This window comes from Pseudopodoces humilis, chromosome 20, assembly GCF_049639895.1.
Source record: "Pseudopodoces humilis isolate 2021_Gansu_Grassland_sample_001 chromosome 20, ASM4963989v1, whole genome shotgun sequence".
Classification (NCBI taxonomy): Eukaryota; Metazoa; Chordata; class Aves; order Passeriformes; family Paridae; genus Pseudopodoces; species Pseudopodoces humilis.
This window is the reverse complement of record NC_142219.1, coordinates 3,069,488-3,090,301: the sequence shown is the minus strand read 5'-3', so window position 1 is coordinate 3,090,301 and position 20,814 is coordinate 3,069,488. Positions and strand designations below refer to the sequence as shown.

Below are 20,814 nucleotides of genomic sequence, written 5' to 3'. Positions count from 1 at the left end.
GAAAATGTTAGGAGCACCCCGGTAAATGTGAGGGAGGCAACAGAGCCAAGGTGGGGAGCAGGTTGAGGCTCGCCTTGCTGGGAGCCAGAGCCAGCAGAGCTGTTCCAGCCTGTGGAACTGCAGGCCACCTTGGGACAGAGCACACAGAACACTAAAAATAAGCTGGACACTTTATATCCGTCTTGAATGTAAACAATCTTTCCAAAACTCTTCAAGAGTTTTACTCTTGCAAGCGTCAAACTGGAGCTCCTTTCCAAACTGAAGCATGTTCCTGCACTCTGCCTTCCCCACCCCTCCAATTTAAGTTACCACAACACATGAACCGAGCACCAAACGAGGAATTTGGTAAATGAATTATCTTAAATTACCAAATTATTCTGCAGATTGCTTTAATTATATTGGCCATATCTGTTTGTTGTTCTTACAACCACCACCTGCCCCTGCCCCACCACACAATTATCAAGACACCTTTGGACTGCTCAAAGGTGGATCATTTTACACGTTACCAAACGAGACAACACCAGAGAATGCACATTTAAAAACACCATTTATAAAAAGAGAAATTTATTGCAAATTTAAAAAAAAAAAAAAAACAAAAAAAAACCCCAAACCAAACTGATATTAAGTTTCTTGATAAAAATTATTCACACAGCATTCATGTTGTGATTTTTGATTTTATTTTGAAATGAAACCATTGTACATTGTACAAACCATAACTACCGATGGAATAAATAAGTGAAAAATTATACTGCTGTACAACACACACACACACAAATCATAAGATGGAAAACGATTAGGTATTGAAGAAAACAAAATTCTTTACACCTTCTAACAGGCCCTTAGATATAAAGAACATTCCAAAACATGACAATGTTTATGTATGAAGATAGCCACCCAAAACCGATATTTTATACTGCCTTGTTGATTATTTTTTTGTTGTTGTTTTGTAAGTGCCAGCACTTTTTGGAATGTTTAACAACTACTTTCCCAAGCATAAAAATTCCAAGGAATAGTTCTGCTATAAAATGTTTGGCTGAGTAAATCGATTATCCGGAAGGCCTTCCCACGTGTTCCACAAACTCAGCTAAATTACTTGCTTGCTTCTAGTTTCTTTTTTTTTTTTTAATATTTTTTGTTAATTTTTTTTATTTATTTATTTGTAACTGAAGCTCCAACATTCAGCATTGTAGCAAGGAAGCACTTCTTGATATTTGCACTATTTCTAAAACATCAGCTGTATGAGAACTTTCAGTCATCTTGAAAAAAATTACATCTCTCCTCCTGCTCCACCTCTCAATGCTTTCAATAAACCCTTTTACAGTGAGTTCATAAAACAAGTTTTGGGTAGAGATAGGTCCAAGCCAAAGAAAGCTGGATTTAGATCTGGTTTCAAACCTCAGGTGGATTTGAATTCCATATTCTGGTTTGGTCCCATCTGTACTTTCTGGCATTAAAATGTGTTCAATCACATCCGTTGGCCCATAAATGTTATCAGGCACTTCAAAGAAAGACTAATAACAGTCTTATACACTATTTTGGATTTCTTCATACCAGATAATGTCAAAGTCTCTTCCATCAGAGACTGACAATAACAGGTCTAAGGAACCCAAATCTATCTGCTTGTTCAGTTGTCTGTTGTCACTAGAATCTCTGGTTAAAATAAAAGATCTGAATGCATTCTGTAGAAGCTGTAAATAAAGGATTTCTACCTCAGAAATAAAGCCTCTAGGAAGATGGTTATGATGCCTTGTCTCATTAGCCACAGAACAATGAACAGTTCTGAACAGAAGCCACAGGAGAGAAAAGGAAGTTTATAATTAAACCTGTTGATGTCAATAATGCCAATAAATGCTTCTATCTAATGAAAAATTTGAGGTATTTTTAGTGCTATTTATATATTTTATTTCTTCCTAAAGTACAGGAATTAGTTCCTAAATGAAAAGTCTATTTACTCCCTTGGAAACGTCTACAAAATGAAAATTAAAAACTTGCTGCGATGCACCTGAAGAGAGGGATTAGTAAACATGACTACTTGTCAAAGGTGGCATCAATTTGTTTTAGCATTAAGAATAACGAAAAGTTAATAAATCAAAAATATTTAGAAGTTTGAATCTTTCTAGATTTGCCCATTTAATATATCAATAGAACTTCTCACAAAATATCACTTAAATCTGAATGTAATATACATACAAATCAATTGTCATGGACCAGTTATCCACATTTTAGGCATACACACAATTCAAGAGAGAATTCTACCGTTTCATTGCATATATTGTGCAAATTCACTTTTTGGCTCCTCATTTCCTTATTTTCAGAATGTTAATGGACTTCATGATCAGACCAGAAATCCCAAAATCTTATTAGGGAGCACGCTGTTTTCATGAATGATTTGCAATCAAATTTTATTCAGTTAAAATCCAAAATGTTTTATTTCAACATAAAGGAAAAGTTGAGTGTCATAGGTTTATTTGAGGTTCAATCCTACAAACATCTTATGGAAGGTCAGTATTGGCTCCCCACTCCTCCCTCCCCTTTTCCCTCCCCCCAGTTCCTCATTATTTTTCCTAATAAAGTGGTAATTGCAAACGTAATGCAGTAGTCTAAGTGCAAGCCATTTTCACTATTGGAGAATTCAGACCTAAATAAGCTTCAAGACCTAATTCATGAAAAAACATTATCAACTGGAAGCAATTTCTTTTTTTTTCATCTAAAAAAGTATTTACAGTTTTTCAGCTTACAAACTACACGCAACCATTTCCAGAGCTGTGAGATCGTATTTTAAATCCCAAGTTCCATCTCCCACGCCAGGAGAAGACAGAGCAAGGCCCCGATCCAGCAGCACGGATGGACACGTGGATGGGTGTGTGTGTGTGCATGGAAGCGGGAGATCAGCGGTTCCACTGACACCGGGTGTTTATTCCCTGGAAGTACAAAGCCTCACTGGAAGACCAGACCCTCGTGACCTGATGCAGATGGGTTCCACACTTCTGCTCGCCAGGAATTTGAGGGGAGCTGCACCTACCTTGTGCCTTTCCGTTAGCTTAGTTAGCATAAGCACACTTCAACGTTAATTGGAAGAGAAGGAACATTCCTAGCTGGAGTTAGGAACTGGACTATGGAAACAACAAGGCTTATTTACAAGACTTGCTGAAAGAGAATAAGGAACCCCCTCCCCAATACAGTATTTTCCTGGAACATAGAAGTAAACATCTCATAATGAAACAGTACAATGAAATCCAGTTCAGTGAAAAGATGATATCAAAAAAGACCAATTGAAAATAAACTCACTGTGCATCAATCCCTTTGATCCTATTTATGTACATAGTGGAACTTTTCTGTAAAGCAAGTTGTACCCAGTACAGAGATCTGGACCTAATACGTAAGTATTTTAAGTGCCTGTGTTATAATATCTATTCAGATCTGGACTATAAATGGTAAACAGATCATGTTAACTTCTGATGAAGTTAAGTATTTAGAAGACCAAATTTACAGTTGCGAATGCCATGCATTCAATAAAAGATCTCCACTATAGCTGCTAAAATAAAGTATCAAGCTCCTTTTTCTCCTTGGACTCCAAGAGTGAAAATGGCTTCCTGATTTGTAGTTGTTTAAAAATTTAAGCACCAGGGATTTAAAACTTAAAAATGAAACAAAAACGCCAACCAAAAAAAAGGAAAAAAAAAAAAAAAGCCTTACTACATGGCATTATGCAAACATAGGCCACTTTGCAAAGGAGACAGTTGCAAAACAACTTTTAAAAGTTAGCACTGTTTTCAGAACACAAGGCACAAAACAAAAGCAGACATCACGCCAGAACAATGAACTTCACATGAAAGCTAATACCTGACCTGTACCATCCTTAAATATCTTACAATGTTAAATAGAGAAATGAAAAAAAAAAAAAAATACAGCAGCAACATAATTGTAATTTTGACTTTAGAAACAGTGCGTAGACCCCTCCTGAGTTGTTTACTCCAACCATTTCAGAGACAGTAACTTAAAAGTTCTCAATGTTTGTTTCACAGGAAAAAGTTTTCAGTGTCTGAGAAGTTAAACCTTTGTTAGGCTTTCTTGGATTTTTGCTTGGTAACTTGAAAAGTTAGGAGTTCTGTCCTCATCCAAGAGAAGATGCTTAAGTAAGGTTGTTCTATAATTAAGCCCACTGATGTACCTTACATAAAAACTGACCAGAAAAATCTATAGTCTAAATCTCTTCAACATTTTGTTGGGAAGCCTCTACTTTCATCTTTTTAGAAGGTGGCACTCCTTCAGAGTCCTTAATGAGGGGGAAAAGAAAAACAGCCACGTTATCATTGCACTGAAGTTCAGGCACCATAAACATCAAACAAACAGCACCAACAAATTCCCCGGCGTGTGACGTGTCCCAGACTAAGCATCCCTGGATGCCAAACATGTCCCAGTGCTGCCTTAAATCTGCTTACATCTTACCTCAACATCTTTGAACTTCTTGTCATCTACAAAGGGCAAAATTCTAGTTCTAGGAGGAACTATATTCACCCACAGTGAATATTCCAGGGAACAGCCTCGATGGAGGGTGCACTGGAACTGAGGACCCACAGGAAAACCAGGAGGAACAGGGCTCTGCCTGAGGATCTGGACTTGTCCTGCCCTGAGAAGGGCACAACTGCAAGGATAATTTCTTCCTCCCACCCACCCAGAATCTTTCAGTGTTTCACTGAGTAAACACCCAAACATCCACAAATGAACTCTCCTAACTGGCATAAGCTTTTACCTTTATAGAAGGTGTTTTACTTCTGAATGGTCCTCAAAGGGTCCAGTAGGTTTGTTCCAAGCAATTTATTAATGTAAAATGTTAATATTCACTTAAAAACATAGTCTGGTTTAAGAAACCGAGAAATCCATCAGACCAATCTGGTTTACTGCTCCAGTTCTGTGAGATTCAAGCAGCCAGTCACCTGGACCACAAATTTAATACTCTACAGCTGCTTTACTGTCCTCACTTTGGAAATTAGTGGAAACACACAACTGTCCTCCTTATATTTGCTTTTAAGTAAAAATAAACTTTTCCAAGATCCATGCAATCAGATTATTGCACTTAAAGTTACCTGAGAGTTTTTAGATGCCTCTGTAATTAAATCATTTTCTCCAGAGGACTGAATTTCTGCTTTCTCTGAACTATTCATGGAATTCTCCATTGAAGACTGTGAATTCTGTTCATCAGAGGTATCTGAAATGGACAGAAATAATTTTAAACAAACAAATGAAAGCTTTCAGCAGGAGCTTTCCAGGATGTCTTCCCATCAGCAACATCACCAGCACATCAATTTCATCCACATTGTAACCATTAATGAAAATACACATAACAAGTGTATTAATATGATGACTTAAGATCAAACTCCAGGATCACAACCTAGCTGCTGCCTGAGCTTTTCCTTCCTGCTGCTGGAGCACAGACCCTGGGATCAGACCCTAGAGGGAGCCAAGCTCCTGCACAGCCTCAAACAGGATATCCGAGCCCTTAGCAAAATTCCTTCAAACCAGAAGCAAAAAAAAAATTGTTACAATTAATGGATCTAAAGATTTAAGCAGAGAGAATAAAGTTACCTGAATCAAAATTCAGCCATATATTTAAAATCCCTTTTTTTGCTTGATACTAAATTTGAGATAGAATTTAGAAATTCAGCTAACTAGCTTATAACCATCAAATTTTTAATTCTGGTGGAAAGGCATGAAGAACTCCTCCAGCCTATTATAACTGTTACTTCCAGCTTTCACTGGGTTTTGGGGTTTTTTTTTTTGTTGGTTTAAACTCTTCTCTCTCTCAAAGCAAAACTTACAGAAGACTCAAGGTTAAAGCACTACTACTACTGTCTACTTAAACAGGGGACAGGGGACAGTATGTAAAATGTATTCCTAGATCCCTGACCCAAAGATTATATGAATTGATTCCATATCAAGAGAAATGCAAGACTGAACAAAATTGTTGGACAGCTTTGGTTAATGAAGATGCTATAACCAGTGAATTATGAATATTTTTGTGGTGTACTGTATAAAAAGCATCACAAGCATTTCTGAATTCAAGACAAAGTGATGCTCATCATGAGCATCTCAAAGATCACAATCAGCAAACTCAGACAGAATCCTCTTCCTGTCCATATCTCACCAGAAAAGCATCTTCATGTCGATAAAGAAACAAGTCCCAAGGGTCCAAGGAAACCTGGGGTTTTATTTTTGCTGTCTGTCTCAGCCCCCACTGAGCTGAGGAACAGTCAGATGTGTGCCCACCTCTCCATGACAAAGCCAACCCCAGCTCATCATCATTGTTCTCTTCCAGCTGCTCCTGATGAAACACTCAGCCTGTTCCTGACCTTTGGGCAAGGGGATCCATACCTTAAACCACCAAGCCTCAAGCTAATCCAATGCCTGCAGGACTTGTTCACACAGCAGAATGCTTTCAATCCACCTGTTTTATTTAAGAATTCCCCATTAAGAATTTCTGATCACCACGAAGTGGCTTACAGGAACCTCCCTGATTTCAGTGGAGTAACATGAGATAGACATGCAAGGTCATTAACCCTGTCCAGCTGAATAATGTCCCAATTGCAGCGCTCTGACTGATCACAAGGTAGATAAATGTTTAATAAATGGTTTAATACAGCATTTAACCAACTGAAAAACCCCCACATTAATAACAGGTATTTTTTGCTATTTATCTCCCTTTGGTTTTACAGTAACTGGCTCTGGAACTAATCCAGAGGACTTGGTATGATTTTCCCTGAACCTAAATTTAACCAGGGGAACATGCATGCTATGTAACAGCTTCACATAAACAGGTTCAGACAATATCAGACCAAGAAGTAAATCCTTACTGTTTACTGTGGCCAAATATGCAAAAGGAGATATTTTTTGAAGTAAATGGTGCTCTGATTTATTCCAATTTGTTGATGACTCTGTTGTCAAATTTTAACCCCAGTTAACAATGACAACACTTAACATATTTAAGCACTCTGGTATTCCCAAGATAGAAGTTCTAAATTTAAATTGCTCCGTGGATATACTGAGTGAAGAACTAAATCAGGAGGTCATAATTTAATTGCTTTGGTATGGGAAGAATTCCACAACCAAATCGTTAGAATGGTGTTAAGGACATCTTTTATCTGTTATAATAGGATAAAGAAAGTTATCTTTCCAAGAATATTAATACAGAACATGTTTCAATTACCAAAAATATCATTTAAAGAGTAAGGTTCAGAACAATCCCTTAACCCACATGTATTTTTAATCTGTCCACAACTGCAACAGAATCTTGTAATGCTTTTAGAAAATTAGGACAGAAGTCAGAGCTAACTTAACCCTAGCAGGGTTAAGAGGAAAGAAGACTTGCATTACAGCTTAGACAGTTAAAAAAGTAATTTCAAAGTATCTCACCTCTATTTTATTGTCACACTAGGGCATAAACTTCCAGAGGTCTACAAAACCAATACCTTCCAGGATTTGTGTGATTACATGGTAGCAGCCATTTCAAAGATGATTTTAAATTATTTTTTCTTTCAAGACTGAGATTTGAGAACAATAAACCCGTATTTTGTTTGTTTCTCTCTGAAAAGACCCCTGAATGTCAGTGTGACCTTTCCAGTTGTATAAAAGATCATCAGTAGGTCAGAGAAATTGTGGCCCATTTTCACATAAATGCCAAGAATTCAGAAACCATCTCTTTCAATTTGTTATTTTCTATTTTTTAAAGTGGGTAAGGAAATAAATAACACACTAAAGGACAACTTTTTTTGTTTGGCTTTCAAATGGCCCTCCCAGCTCACCTTCTGAACCAGGCTGCTCCTTTGCCTCTGCCTGAGTTTCGTCAGACTTGACTTCAGTGCCATCTGCTTGTGTTGCCAAGTTCTGCTCTGGTGCTGGACTGGAATTACTGCTGTTTTCCTGTTTTATTGGGGAAGCATCAGCTATTGAACTCTGGTTGCTATTGTCATCTGTGAACAGAAGAGTGAAAACCAACAAAGTCTGATTTGGCAAAATACAAAGCTTATTATTCCCTGATAACACATGATATAATTTAGCTCATTAGGGATCCAGTCCAATAATTTAGACTCCACATCCAACTTTTTTACACACCAGCCTAAGGAGTTTTTATGCTGTTAATAAAAATCTAATTCTAACTAATTCTATACATTAAAACAAAGAGTGTTTTATTCAGATCTGATCCAAAAGAACCCAGAATTTTGTAATATGAGTAAACCAGATCAACCAAAGTGGCAGTCTCATTAACACATGGCTAAGTAAGTTCATTAACACATGGCTAAGTAAGTTCATGCTGCAGATTTACAAATACCCATCACTCCAATGTTCAGATAAGCAGGTATTTTTGAATCAAGTCCTGAAGGTCAAAAATACCAACCCCAAAACCCTTTCAAGGTGAAATGTAACATCCAGTCCCAATATCAACAGTTTCTAAGTGATAATTGTCCAGAATATTCTCTAGCCCTCAAAGACTTGGATCACAGTAATCTTCTGCAGCACAGATCTGTAGTTAACAGGAAATATTCTGCCTGTGCCCTCTCCCTGTGATAGTGGTTTAAGTAGCTCAGCTGTTATTTTAGGGATAGCACTGGGGCGCAACTTCCTTTAAGCCAGACTAACAACCACAGATAACCAAGAGGGAAGTTCCTGCTCCCTAAAGAAAACTAATCCTGCAAAATATTATGAATTAAATTACTAGAATACAAGTCAATCCACCTCCCTCTGTGTCTGTACAAACATTACATCCAAAGGACTTCAGGAACACAGAGCTGCTGCTGGGACCAGCTCTCTCCAGAGCAGCCTGAAGTCAGTTCAGATTAAGTTTATCACAGAATTGTACAGTGTGAAATTGTACAGTTAAAAATACAGGTGATAAGTGATAAAAAAGCAAGCAGTACATTCACCTTACGGATGGGAGTTCGTATTAAAAAAATTAAATGATCTGACCAAGGCAAAAGTTAAAAGGTTTGAAACAGATGAAAAACAAATCCATATCTGCAAAACCCCGGCTCCTTCCTTTAACTGCAAGACCACACTTGCTGTCAGCACTGCAAAATGCAACCATGAGGCAACACAAATGCAAATAAAGCTGAAATTAAAAATTTACAACCCACTAAAAAGTGATCCTCCCTTATCAGCTCACACAGTGCTATGTTCTCAGCCATAATTGTTATCCAAACACCCAGAAGGTAAAAACCTAAAGCAGAGCTGAGCTGTGCAAGCTGCTCTGTAATAAACACCAGGCTAACACTCAAAAGTCACATTTAAAAAAATTAAAGTGAAATAAAATTGACCTCATAGTGCCTGACTGGCAAACAAAAAATGTTTTCTTGAGCAGTTAATTTCATCAAGCTGCAGCAGAAGGAAGGCACCACAGAACCAGAGCTCACTTTCTTGGCTCTTGCAGAATTCTCTTGACCTTAATCAGTAAGAGTTAATAAGTACAAAACCTGCCTAAATTCTAGTAGGTCCCACTGGGGCTTTGGGGGATTTTTGGTTCTTCAAGCAGCAAACTGTTGAGGTATTACTTCACCTGAGTGCAGTGCTTTGAATGATAGACGTTTCTAATTTTATTTTCATATTTAGCTCCACTAACAATTTTTTTCCCTTACACTCATAGCCCAAATATAAATGGCATTTAAAAAACTGTGAATACATCCACAGAAGAGAAGTCCAAGGCACCAAGTGGGTATCTAATGGTGTTTTTCATTTTGATTCAAGTCCATACATCGGAGCAGCGGAGAATCTGAGGTTGCTGGTTTACAGCAGAGTAAGAGGGGAACTGGGTCTGACCTTCTCCCACTCACCATGCATGTCCATCATCCCTGGGGAGGAGCTGTTCTCTGGAGTGGTCACTTCAGAGCCACATTTTTCATCTTTGCCCTTTTTCTTATTCTTATTTTTCTGAAAAACAAAAGGCACCACACACAAATGAGACTATGGCCATGCAGAGAAATCCCCATTGCTTGTAAAACCCTCCCCGCTCATCACTTCTGTAAGAATAGCTCACAATCTCAAGTGAAACCTCTTCCTTCTCCATAACCAATGCTGTTTCTTCAGTAAAACTGAAAGATGAATTAAAAAAAATCAGATTGACCTAAACCAAAGAGCACAAGCACGACAACCCTGAGTGAGCTGTAGGTCCCAACCTGCTCCCAGCCCACAAGGGTGAAAACAAAGGAAGGGACCGTGGCATCCATCACGTGGGGAATCTGTGCCTGCTAAGGGATGCAGCATTTGCAATTAGGAGGTGACGTAATCAGTCTCACAGGAAAAAGAGCCAGCTGCACTGCTTTTGGAGATCCTGCCTGCTGAGGAGACAATTAAAAGCCTGATTCCAGGAAGAATGTTCTCAGCCCACCCTTTTGGACAGAGACCGTCCTCCGACGAGGGAAGGAACTGAAGCACAATCAGATATTAGCTAAGACTGCAGAAGAAATTCAACATGTGATATCTGGAGGGACTTTTCTCTCTATTTTAAACAGATTATTAAGCTTATTTCTAAACTGTATTTTTACTTAGAGAATCCAGATTTTACTCTCTGATTCATGAAACAGAAGTCAGAGCACATGGACTTCTTTACTTTTGCAAAACAAAAGGTTAGAGGGGTCATGATCTCCCCCAGGTTTGGTTTTGTTGTTTTTTAAAGGTAAAAAGGACATTTTTTGCCACAAAAGAAACACTGAAAGTGACTGTGAGCAGTTTAAGCTGACAGGTGTCTTTTAAAAAGGTTTAACCATCAAAATGGTGAGGTTCCAGAACAGCCTTCCACAATCAGAAGGAGGAAGAGCCAAGCTAACTGTAGTGCAGAGAAACATCGAAGTGTCTAAGGAGCAACACGTGAGAGTGGAAGTAATTTAATTTCTGTTCACCAAAATCAAAGACAACTTCCATTTGAAATAGAGGAGGTACCACTCTCTTATTTTAGTGAAAAGCAAATATACTGCCTGGTCCTTCAGAGTGGATGAAATCAGATATAAAAGGATATTCACAACAAAATTTAATAGACAAAATTGTCCCTACCTGGTATTTATTGTTAAAATATACGTGCTTGTGTTTTTTGTGAGAACTTCCAGAGCAACGGGACAGAAACCTTGCCAACATCAAGCCTGCAACTGCAGCTGTACAACAGCCTCTACTTGGAATAAAAAGAACTGTAGGACACCAGCGTAACTGGTCTTAAACAAGTGTCCCAATTTCAGCAAATCTGGAGCCTCAACCTAGAGATGATAGCTTAAAAAACACAATTAAACTCTGCACATAGAAACCATTATATAAACCCACTCTTCATAATAGAGAACCTGACTTTGGGTAGCAGTGACCTTGAAAATTCCTCCAGAAGCTCACTTAGAAATTCTGGTTCCAAGTCCCACAGCACCCATCCTGCAGGCACAGCTGAACAGCAGAAAAAAAACAACTGCCAGAAGCCCTGAACCTAAATACCCTAAACCCTGCACTCCCTCTCACATGGATAGCACAATTTCCCTCCACCATGTACTAGAAATAATGAAATCAAGACCAAACATTTGACAGCTAGAAAGAATGGACAGGTTTCCCAATTCCCAAAGGGTAACTTCAGAGAGATGCTGCACCGGAAGAACCCCTGAGGTTTACCACAACTCTGACAGTCCCTGAAATCTGTGGGACAAGCAAAGCACAGAAAGAAACCAACTCAGTTAAAACAATCCTAATTTAAAAAATAGGTCTTACATTTGGAATCTGTGTAAGACAAGGTCATGACTCTCTTGTCTGAAAAACCACCATTTTTACACATCTGTTAATATAGAAGTTTTCTTCCAAATAAGCCTTCACTCATATTTCAGGTAAAGTAAAAGCACGTGACAGCCCAAGAAAAGAAAACCACACTTAGGATATGTTTTCTATTGTGTCATTAATTTACTGTGTATCAGGGGTTAGTTTTGTCTTTATCACAATATTATAATTTATAAGATGACAGCAACGATCATTTTAAAAACCTATTTGTAAGTCCTATCAACTTTTGATTTTTACACTTATTTTTACATCACACAAACAATGCACACAACATAAACAGGATGCACCGACAGAACATTTATCAAAAGAAAACACACATGACAACAGAAGCGTGTGTTGCTGTATTATTTGGCTGGACATCTCAGTACAAGCGATCCCAGCACCACAGGATATTCCTACACTCATGTCAGTGTTTTCCAGCTATTTTTGAGCAAAACAGCAGTGATGTACACATAAAATATGCTCTCTGCCCTGTTCCAAATCAGCTACTTTCTTTAAATCACCAGGCAGAAAGAGGGGAAAAATAATCCATGTCATTACTTTCCCTCCCTGCCTCCCAGTTAGTTAGAGAAAGGTTTCAAACTCAGTTTCAGCTGCATGTTTAACAATTATCTGAGAACTGATCCCAGCTGACTCCAGGGAGTCTGTCACACACTCACCCATCAACATCACTTGCTGTAAAGATCAACATTTCCCTGGAGCTCGAAAGACCCACACCAGTCTTAGCTTAAAGGCTCAGTGAAAATCAAAGAATATTTCTTTTGACTTTGCCTAAATTTTCTTTCCACTGTTGCTAAACAGGAGCATCTACATCTGGAAAAAGCAAGATACTGCAGGATACTTACATCATCCACTTTAGGCTCTGTTACTGGTACCCATTTGTAAATCCTTAGGGATGTGTCGCCAACTGTCACCCACTTCTTCTCCCTACAAAATTACAATGCAGGAGAAGTTAAACTTCAGATTCCAAAGAGAGTGATCTACTATTGTAAGTTGTCAAGGATTTAAACAGGCTATTAAGTAGGATGATCTCTATTACATCGTCTTTAGCACTGCATTGTGCAAATTGTTTGCATTTCACAGCTTGCTAGAGCACTGCTAACCTCCAGATTTCTCAGGGCTGTTACTTGACTGGGTGAGTAACTGCAGTAGCAGTAATAAGATCTGGATTAAAGATAAAGTTAAGAAGAACGGCAATTGAAAATGCAGATTTAATGCCTACAATTTTCACTTAAGTTTCTAGACAGCAGAAGAGGGTTTAGACAGACCAGTGTGTTTTGATTGTCATGAAGCTGTTTAATGGGATTAGAAATCTAGATGCATTTTGACCATCTGAGGTTTATTTGGGGGGCAGAAATTTGCTGCTGGCAATTTAATGCTGGCTCCACACCCCTGACAGACAGCTCTGCAATTCCAGCTGTAGCACCAACAGCCTCACCATAGGTGCCGTGGTAAAAAATCCAGACTCTGGAGAGCCCAGCTCTGGGGAAAGGCTACCAGAGAGGGGAAAGCACAACCTCAGGTTCTGTGTGCAGACCCTGCCAGCCGTGAATGGTGACACTGACAAATGGTGAAGGAAATGTGGCTGCAGGGCGGCTCTGCCTCAGGGGGTCCCAGGGCTGGGATGGAGAGGGATGCTGAGCGCTCGGCTGAGGGATGCATTCCTTGAGCTCTGCACATCAGGGATTAAAAGAAGGTCCACAATGCCAGAGAAATTTCATCACGTTTCTGGGATCAGTTTTCAGGTCACAGATTACCACTGCTGGTTCCTGGGTTTGCAATGCAGCTCTGCAAATGGATCGATTAAAAGTTAACAACAAAGACCGATTCCATTAAATATTCAGGAACATCTGAAATTAATTTGGCATGAGATCTCAGGCTCTTTTTTTTTTTTCCCCATAAACACATTTAAATAATAGATTTGGGATTCAGTTATAGATTATAAAAATAAAAAATGTTTTTTGCAGGATGGGAGAAGCTGGATGTGACTCCAAATATATATATTTATATATATGTGATAGCTCCATTTTTAGAAAGGGCCTCCAGAATCAAAAGCAGCCACACTGTACAAATGTCACAAACATCCTCCTGAGTATTTCAGCTACTAAAGCCAATCTTGTATTTTCCCTTTAGAAGAGGCATTTTCCTGTTTAATTAAGAACAAAAGCAAAACTAAACTATATATGACTATTTGATATATTTTGGCTCTGTCTATAATGGTATTTTAATTGATGTCCAAAACTATTTCAAATTAATTTCTTTCCCACGGCTCTTCATGGAGCAGTGTTCCCTCAACGTGTTTAGACACAGCCATTTGGGTACACTAGGTGGCTAAAGTATGTCAAAATCCAATTTCACTCTAATTTGGAGCTCTACATGCGATAAAAATGACAGTGGAGATGAGGGCATGTCAATAATGAGAGCATACTTAATTGTGAAGAGATGATCATGATATAATTTGGGGTTTTTTAAGGATACAAGACAAACTAAATTTATTTCTACTTAAGAAAACCTTTGATATTATGGAAATTAAACCAGCTGGGGTTTTGTTTTGGGTGTGGGGGGAGGTGAATAAATGCTTTTTAAAAAAAGCAAGATTTTAGTCTTTTCCTACAGCAAAATATTACTTAGAGATGCTGCACTGGAAAACCAAAAGTTCAAGATACCTGTTAGCATCTCAAAGCAGCCTCACACAGCATCTTCACTGGACAGACTGTAGAACACAGGAGGAAACCTATATTAGTAACTTTTCCCTTCTAGTATTAAAGTTAGCCCTGACATTTTAACTCTTCTGAGCTTCTTATGTACCACTTTAATTTTTTGATAACCCTCAGCTCTAGGGATTTTTTAACTGATTTCAATACACATAAATTCAGACAACAACGGGAATAAGAATATTTTGTGATGGAAGTACACCAACATCCCAGTCCTGCAAACACTTATGGCTAAAAAGAAAACCAACATCACAGTGCTATTATGCAAATATTTTACATGTGTAAGTATTTACAGTATTGACAGTTTAAGACCATGAAAGTATTAATAAGGAAAAAAGAAGACAACCTCCTCTAAAACTTAATAAAAGCATTGGCAGCACAAACACAATTTTTTTAACAAAGAAACGCAATGACTTTCAGACATTTAAGATCAACAGGGTAAATTTCAAGATTTATGACACTTATTGCAATTTAAGCTTAGAATATTATCAGTAATACTGCCTTACCACCTCAAAACAAAACCCAAAATCCAAAAAAGGAAAGGAAAACCCCAAATCCACTTCTACTCTGAGCACTCACTTTTTAATCTTTTGTGCACATCCCAACCTACTGATCAGGGACTTTCCTTTTCACTTAGGGAGAACTGACAATTTACTGATTCTGCCCATGGCAGCAAGTTTGGGAAATGGTGCACAAATCACAGAAGATCCTCACTGGCCCAATGCTGGAATAGCAATGAGGAACTCATGAACTCTTGTGCTCAGTCTGTTGTGAAACCTTACATAATTTCTTCACCTGTTTTCCTGTCTGCTGCACCCACCCACCCCAAAATCCTGAGCAGAATTCCACCCCCATCACTCAGTTCCACATTTGATAAGTGATGACTGAGCAATTTCTGTTATTGCACCATCCCTGTTGTTCTCTGTAGGTTGATCTCTGTGTTGACTGTTGGATTGGAAAAGATGGCTAATGGAACACCATCAACCTGACACTGTATCAGGCTAAAAATGTGGCAATTATCAACTTTACCTGTCCATGTCTAGCTGATAAACTCCACAGTTTTACATAAAAAAACCTGTTTTGCCTGTTTTCAAAGCTCTCCTGTTCCTCCATGAATGACTCAGGAGTAACAACAACAGAAAATGGCAAAACTGAAATATATACAATAATATTTTTTCTTTTGATCTTCCACACTGAGAAGTATCTTCAACATTTTAGTTAAAGTAAATTCAGAAACTAATCAGTGCAACAGAAACAAACCCTTACATTTATCTGAAATTGTGTAAAAGCATTTTTAAATTCTGAACTATATCTGCACAGCATTTAAAGGACAGCCAAGGGTACAAAGGGTAACCATTAGTATCAACACTTCTTCAGTGCTTATGCCTGAGGCATACTAATACCTCAGAACTTACATCATTATATACTCAGTTCCCCATTCTAAATAACCCAAGACTCTCAAATATATTTATACTTTGTTTAATAACACTAAAGCACCACAGATGAACATCAGATTCCACGTATAAAAGTAATATACGGGTGAGCAAACACAACAGTGTATATTACACTTATACAGAAAGTGTCAAGGCAGCTTCTGCAGCAGCAGCGAGTGCCAGAAACATTTGATGGCAGAGACACAGAAAGCCTTTACTGCCAATATATCACTCAAGGAAAGGCTTTCCCACTTCTCTGGCCTTTTCCCATGACTATCATTCATCACAGTGATCTGCGTTTACACACGGATTTGCTCCCACATACCCCATCTTCTGCTGGTGATCACGAAGTGACGTCATAATGCTGAATTTATCACATCACACTCACTTGCATTGCAACAGAGTTTGGTGAAAATCACAGAATTATGACCTCCCTGTGGGATCAAGCAAAAGAGAAAGGGGACGGGAAAGAATATGCCATTATTATACACAAAAAGTGCTGTCAGATGCACAAAAAATGATTTTTTTGAAGCGTAGGCTTGCTTTTCCGAGCACGCCTACTGCTGAGTAGATGTTTGTCTAGTGACTAACGTGAAGGAGCCCCAAACACACATGGTGTGTATTGACCAGGCTGCAAATACAATAATATGCCGTGTAGAGTGACTGGGCAAGGAAATGTGGTCACAGACACCTTCTCTCTGGTGCACATTTAGGGAGACCCCTGTAATGTACACATGGCTTAAAGCAAGCCCTGCCTGGTTCCACGTGGCCACGAACATCTTGCTCACAGCAGAGAGAACCATGGCTTCCACATGCCAAACTCTACCTTCAGCTCCCACTGAAGTCAGAGAGCATATCCTGGCTCAGAAAGAAATAGTCACAAGCCAGAAAAAAAGAAAGGTATCATAATTCAAGGATGGTAACAGTGTGTTTGGGCCACTACAGAACTTCAGTGCATTCCTGCACATACACTTGGTATTTTTACTTCAACTGCCACTACTTGAACTACAGTCTTAGGAGAAAACCCAACACAGACAGGCTAAAGCAGGGAGGTGATCTGGGAGTAGCAAACAGCCTTTTTCCAAAGACACCGTGTTAAGGAGTTCTGTGTCATGACTCCTTTTCAGAAAGCCTATTTGAAGGAGGCATGAGCAGCAAAACCTGCAGCAGCTCAATCTCAGAGCATTACATACCACACAAAAGCATTTTAGCAAGTCTGAATGGAGACACTGAACAGAAAAGCAACAGCAGCACTGCCTAGAAATCCTAACTAGCTACAGCTCACGATCCCAGCCAATGGGACCAGGTAACACAGCCCATGGGGACTTTTCCCCTCAACTTTCTCCAGGTACTTTCACCAGTTGTCCAGGTTCACCTCTTCCTAAGGTGTTATCACTGCCCACAGATCAGGGCTTTGATGGGTCAGAAAAAGGTCAAAGAATTCCTGAGAAATACTGCAATTCAAAGGCAAGGCAACACAGTGGGATCTCCCAATTCCAGGTACATTCTCTAAAGCCAGGGTTACCTATTCCCACCAGGTATTCCAGATCTCCATCCTTACATGCTTGCACAGCTGTCCTAAAGTCCAGCAGTGCTATGTATCCATGCAAATTATTTCAGTGCCTCCCAAGACATCCTACCACTTATGCTTTCCTCCTGCTCATTCCTTGTGTCTCAGTAGATGTCTGTGTTTTACTTCATTTAATAAATCAGACTCTGACAAAAACCAAGTTTCTCTTCAGTATTTTTCTAATGCTGGTTGAAGGCACAATAGTTTTTGCCCCTTTCTTCTTGAGAGCCCACTTGGAATCTACATGTACCCATCAACCTTTAAAGACAAAAAAACAATCCTGTACCATTTATTGAGATAAAATAATCTCAGAGGATTTTTTAAAATAGACTGACAGAAGAATTTTAAGTACTGTTAAAGTAGAACTGTTCTCTTACTGAGGAAATTTAACATTTCTGCCGGGCAAACACAAGGCAACCATGTATTCTGTAAGCCACGTGCTGTGTGTTTTCCAAAACAGATGCTCATTCATGAGCGTGGTTTAAACAAAGGAGATAAGGTTACAGTAATCTCAAGATAAAAACGTAACAACTTCACTGTTTACTACTAAGTTCCAGCAATAACAAGAAGTGCCACGCACAAGAGGACAGGAAGACAGGGGACCTGCATCCAAGAGCTGGCTGTCCAAGAACACTGATTTTCTTAGGAAAAAAGTCTGCCCTGATGGAAACTGCCTTTCACAGACAAGGCAGCACAGAGATTAAGGAACACCAAGCACAGCAAGGTGCTGCACACCTGCACAGGTGGACGCTGCCTTGGATAAAGCCACCATCAGCACAGAAGAGTTCACAGCCCAGTCTCCCTGCCCATCCCTGGCACGCACTGCTCCGAGCACACAAATCTCACAAAACTCTGTTCTAGGAAATGCTGGATGCAAGGTATTTTAATTTTCAGTGGCTGCATTTCCACAGAAGAGCTGTGGATGGCAACAAATTGCTCCTATTATGCAAATGAAACTGCACACTTGGAAATTGCCGATGTGGCTCTTCTGAAGATGCAGGAATTGCTAGTGTGGAAAGTTCAATTTAACAAGCCAAGTCTTCTCAAAACACTGAAACCACAAAACACAGGATCTCTCAAGCTAATTTCCCGCTGTATTTGACTGCAGGTGGGGGGGGGGTAACCATGAGATTCTCCTTCAAATTATGATTCCTTTAAAAATAAGAAAATCGCTTTATGTAAATACTTGTGAGGTACATGCACAAAAAGTCATATCAATACTTCTGGCAATAATCAACAGAAAAACTGCATGACTGTACAAGAACCCGCTAAAGCAAGTTGTCTGTCGTGAAGGTTAAAATGTAGAGAAATCTATTTATAACAGAAGATTTGTTTTACAGAATGAGCCATAGCAACTGGCATGATGGCACAGAGTCCTTGCCAAGAAAAAAATAAATAAATTAGGTATTTTGTTGAATGGCCAAGCTTCTGTCTCTACTCCTCTCTCAATTCCACAAACCAGGATTCAAAGGAAGCGTGCTGTGCTCATGAATGAAATACCTACAGACAGAACAGTCCCACACATCCAACCACGCTCTGGCTGCAACAAAAGTCCTGTCACACCACTGTACATTGTTCTGACCCTCCAAAGCCGGCCCAGCAGTCAGCAAGCTGCACTTAAAAACAACACCCGAGTAAAAGAGAGTTCCTGAAACCACCCGAGCTGCGGAGCTGGGGCTGCTCTGGCTCCCTGCACAAAGGCTGGATTCTTTGAAATCCCCATCCCGTGCCCGGCGTTACTGGACACACATCCCAATTCTTTGTCTGGCTCACGCCAAAGGGCCCATTCGTGTGCTCAAGGCCATTTAAAACTTAACAATCCATTTCACCCTAATAACGAACACGTTCAATTCTGTATTTTGCTCTTTTTTTTTTTTTTTAACGAAAACAAAGCGTTAGCTGAGGAGGACAATAGAAGTGTCCCCTTGATTTCAAAGCTTCAAACCAGCTGAGTGATGCACACTAACAATAACGCAAGGGATTTCCCCGTGGATTCCAATGTTTAAAGAAAGTATTTTAAGATACATGCACAGAGACTGCTGAACAGTCAGACAACTTGCTGGAAGAAAGATTCACTCTTGAGTCACAGCGGCACTGCTCTTCATGCCATCCCAAATCCTCGGACCGACCATGCAGAGCACGGCGGCGACCGCTTTACTGTATTGTTTAAACACCTCATATGGGTTTTTCTAACAAAAGCAGGGAAAAAAAGACAAAAGCGGGGAAATGCCAAAACGCGTTGAAGGCCTAACAAAAGGGACTTATTTCACACGGGGTACAAGCCTTAATTTAATGATTTAAGAAAGGTTCCAGGGGCAGTTTCGCGATCTCTCCCGGAGCGTCGGTGGGAGACGATCGCGCTCGGGTTTGCTGCGCTTTTACGCGCAAACCCCGGGAACTTGGGAGGTGAAACCAACACATAATCAAGCAAAGACAAAAAATAAACTCTCGGGAGCCTCACGGGGGTATTCTTAACGTGTTTTCTTTTTGTTCCAGAACACTTCTCCGAGCACTATTTCCACCCAGAAGAGCGGGCGGCAGAACCACCCCGGGCCCGCTCCTCGGGCCCTTTGTAGCGGCCGGCGGAGGGAGGCTCCCGGCCCGACCCCGCCGCCCGCCCATGCCCGAGGCGCCCGGCCCGGGACCCGCGGCGAGGGGCGGCGGGCCGGGGTCCGCGGGGAGCGGCGGGGGGCGGCGGGGAGGGGGCTCGGCCGCACAATGGAGCCGCCTCTCGCCCTCACACGCCGCCGCCGCCTTCATGTGACTCGCCGGAGCGAAATGGCTGCTGGGTGCCGCCGGCTCCCCGCCCCCCGCGGCCGCCGGCAAGCCCCGGACCCGCGCGGGACCGGCGCGGGGCCGGGGGGGAAGGCGGCGCGGGGGCCCCGCGCGGCGCGGCCCGCCCACCATTTGCGCACTTTCTCGATGGCCGCCATCACCCGCTTGATATCATCCTTCGCCCGGCTCCGGGTCTCGGCCCGCACCGACCGGCCCGACATGCTGCTGGGGGGGGGCGGGCTCGGCGGGGGAACGCGGCGCTCGGCGCGGCCGGCGGCTCGGTCCGTGTGTCGGGGCGCCCGCCCGCACAATGCCGGGGCTGCGCGGGGCTCGGCACGGCTGCGCTCGGCGGCTCCGCTCGGCTCCGCCCGCCCGCCCGGCGGGGCCCGCGCTCCGCGCACGCGCGGGGCCGGCGGGAGGGGAGGGGAGGGGCGGGCGCCGTGAGGGGACGGCGGGTGGCGGGAAGAGCGGCCGGGGCGTGAGGGAGGGGAGGGTGTCCGACCCCCGTGCGGCTCTCGGGGCTGCGGGGACAGCG

At 41.0% G+C, this 20,814-nt stretch overlaps 1 protein-coding gene across 2 annotated transcripts; it reads right to left on the bottom strand.

The window, feature by feature from the left end:
* Window positions 1-660: 660 nt before the first annotated feature.
* On the bottom strand, window positions 661-20,608 carry BCL7A (BAF chromatin remodeling complex subunit BCL7A). 2 transcript variants are annotated; one of them, XM_088065130.1, is made up of 7 exons: window positions 20,409-20,489; window positions 16,260-16,368; window positions 12,633-12,714; window positions 9,822-9,918; window positions 7,800-7,967; window positions 5,088-5,209; window positions 661-4,276 (listed from the first exon to the last, which is right to left on the bottom strand). In XM_088065130.1, exons 2-7 carry the CDS (start codon window positions 16,292-16,294, stop codon window positions 4,205-4,207), a joined length of 576 nt encoding a protein of 191 aa, XP_087921256.1. In that variant the 5' UTR covers window positions 16,295-16,368; window positions 20,409-20,489; the 3' UTR covers window positions 661-4,204. The 2 variants fall into 2 exon arrangements, with proteins under 2 accessions (XP_087921256.1, XP_005524331.1); XM_005524274.3 differs by lacking the exon at window positions 16,260-16,368 and having other exon boundaries at window positions 20,409-20,608.
* Between the last annotated feature and the right edge of the window lie 206 nt (window positions 20,609-20,814).

Excerpts from the sequence above, each read along its gene's own strand:
- BCL7A (XM_005524274.3), bottom strand. The coding sequence starts at position 20,500 with ATGTCGGGCCGGTCGGTGCGGGCCGAGACCCGGAGCCGGGCGAAGGAT. Across the intron at positions 12,715-20,408 it reads ATCGAGAAAGTGCGCAAATG|GGAGAAGAAGTGGGTGACAG; the intron begins GTGGGCGGGCCG and ends GTAATTTTGTAG. Across the intron at positions 9,919-12,632 it reads CAGAGCCTAAAGTGGATGAT|AAAAATAAGAATAAGAAAAA; the intron begins GTAAGTATCCTG and ends TTTGTTTTTCAG.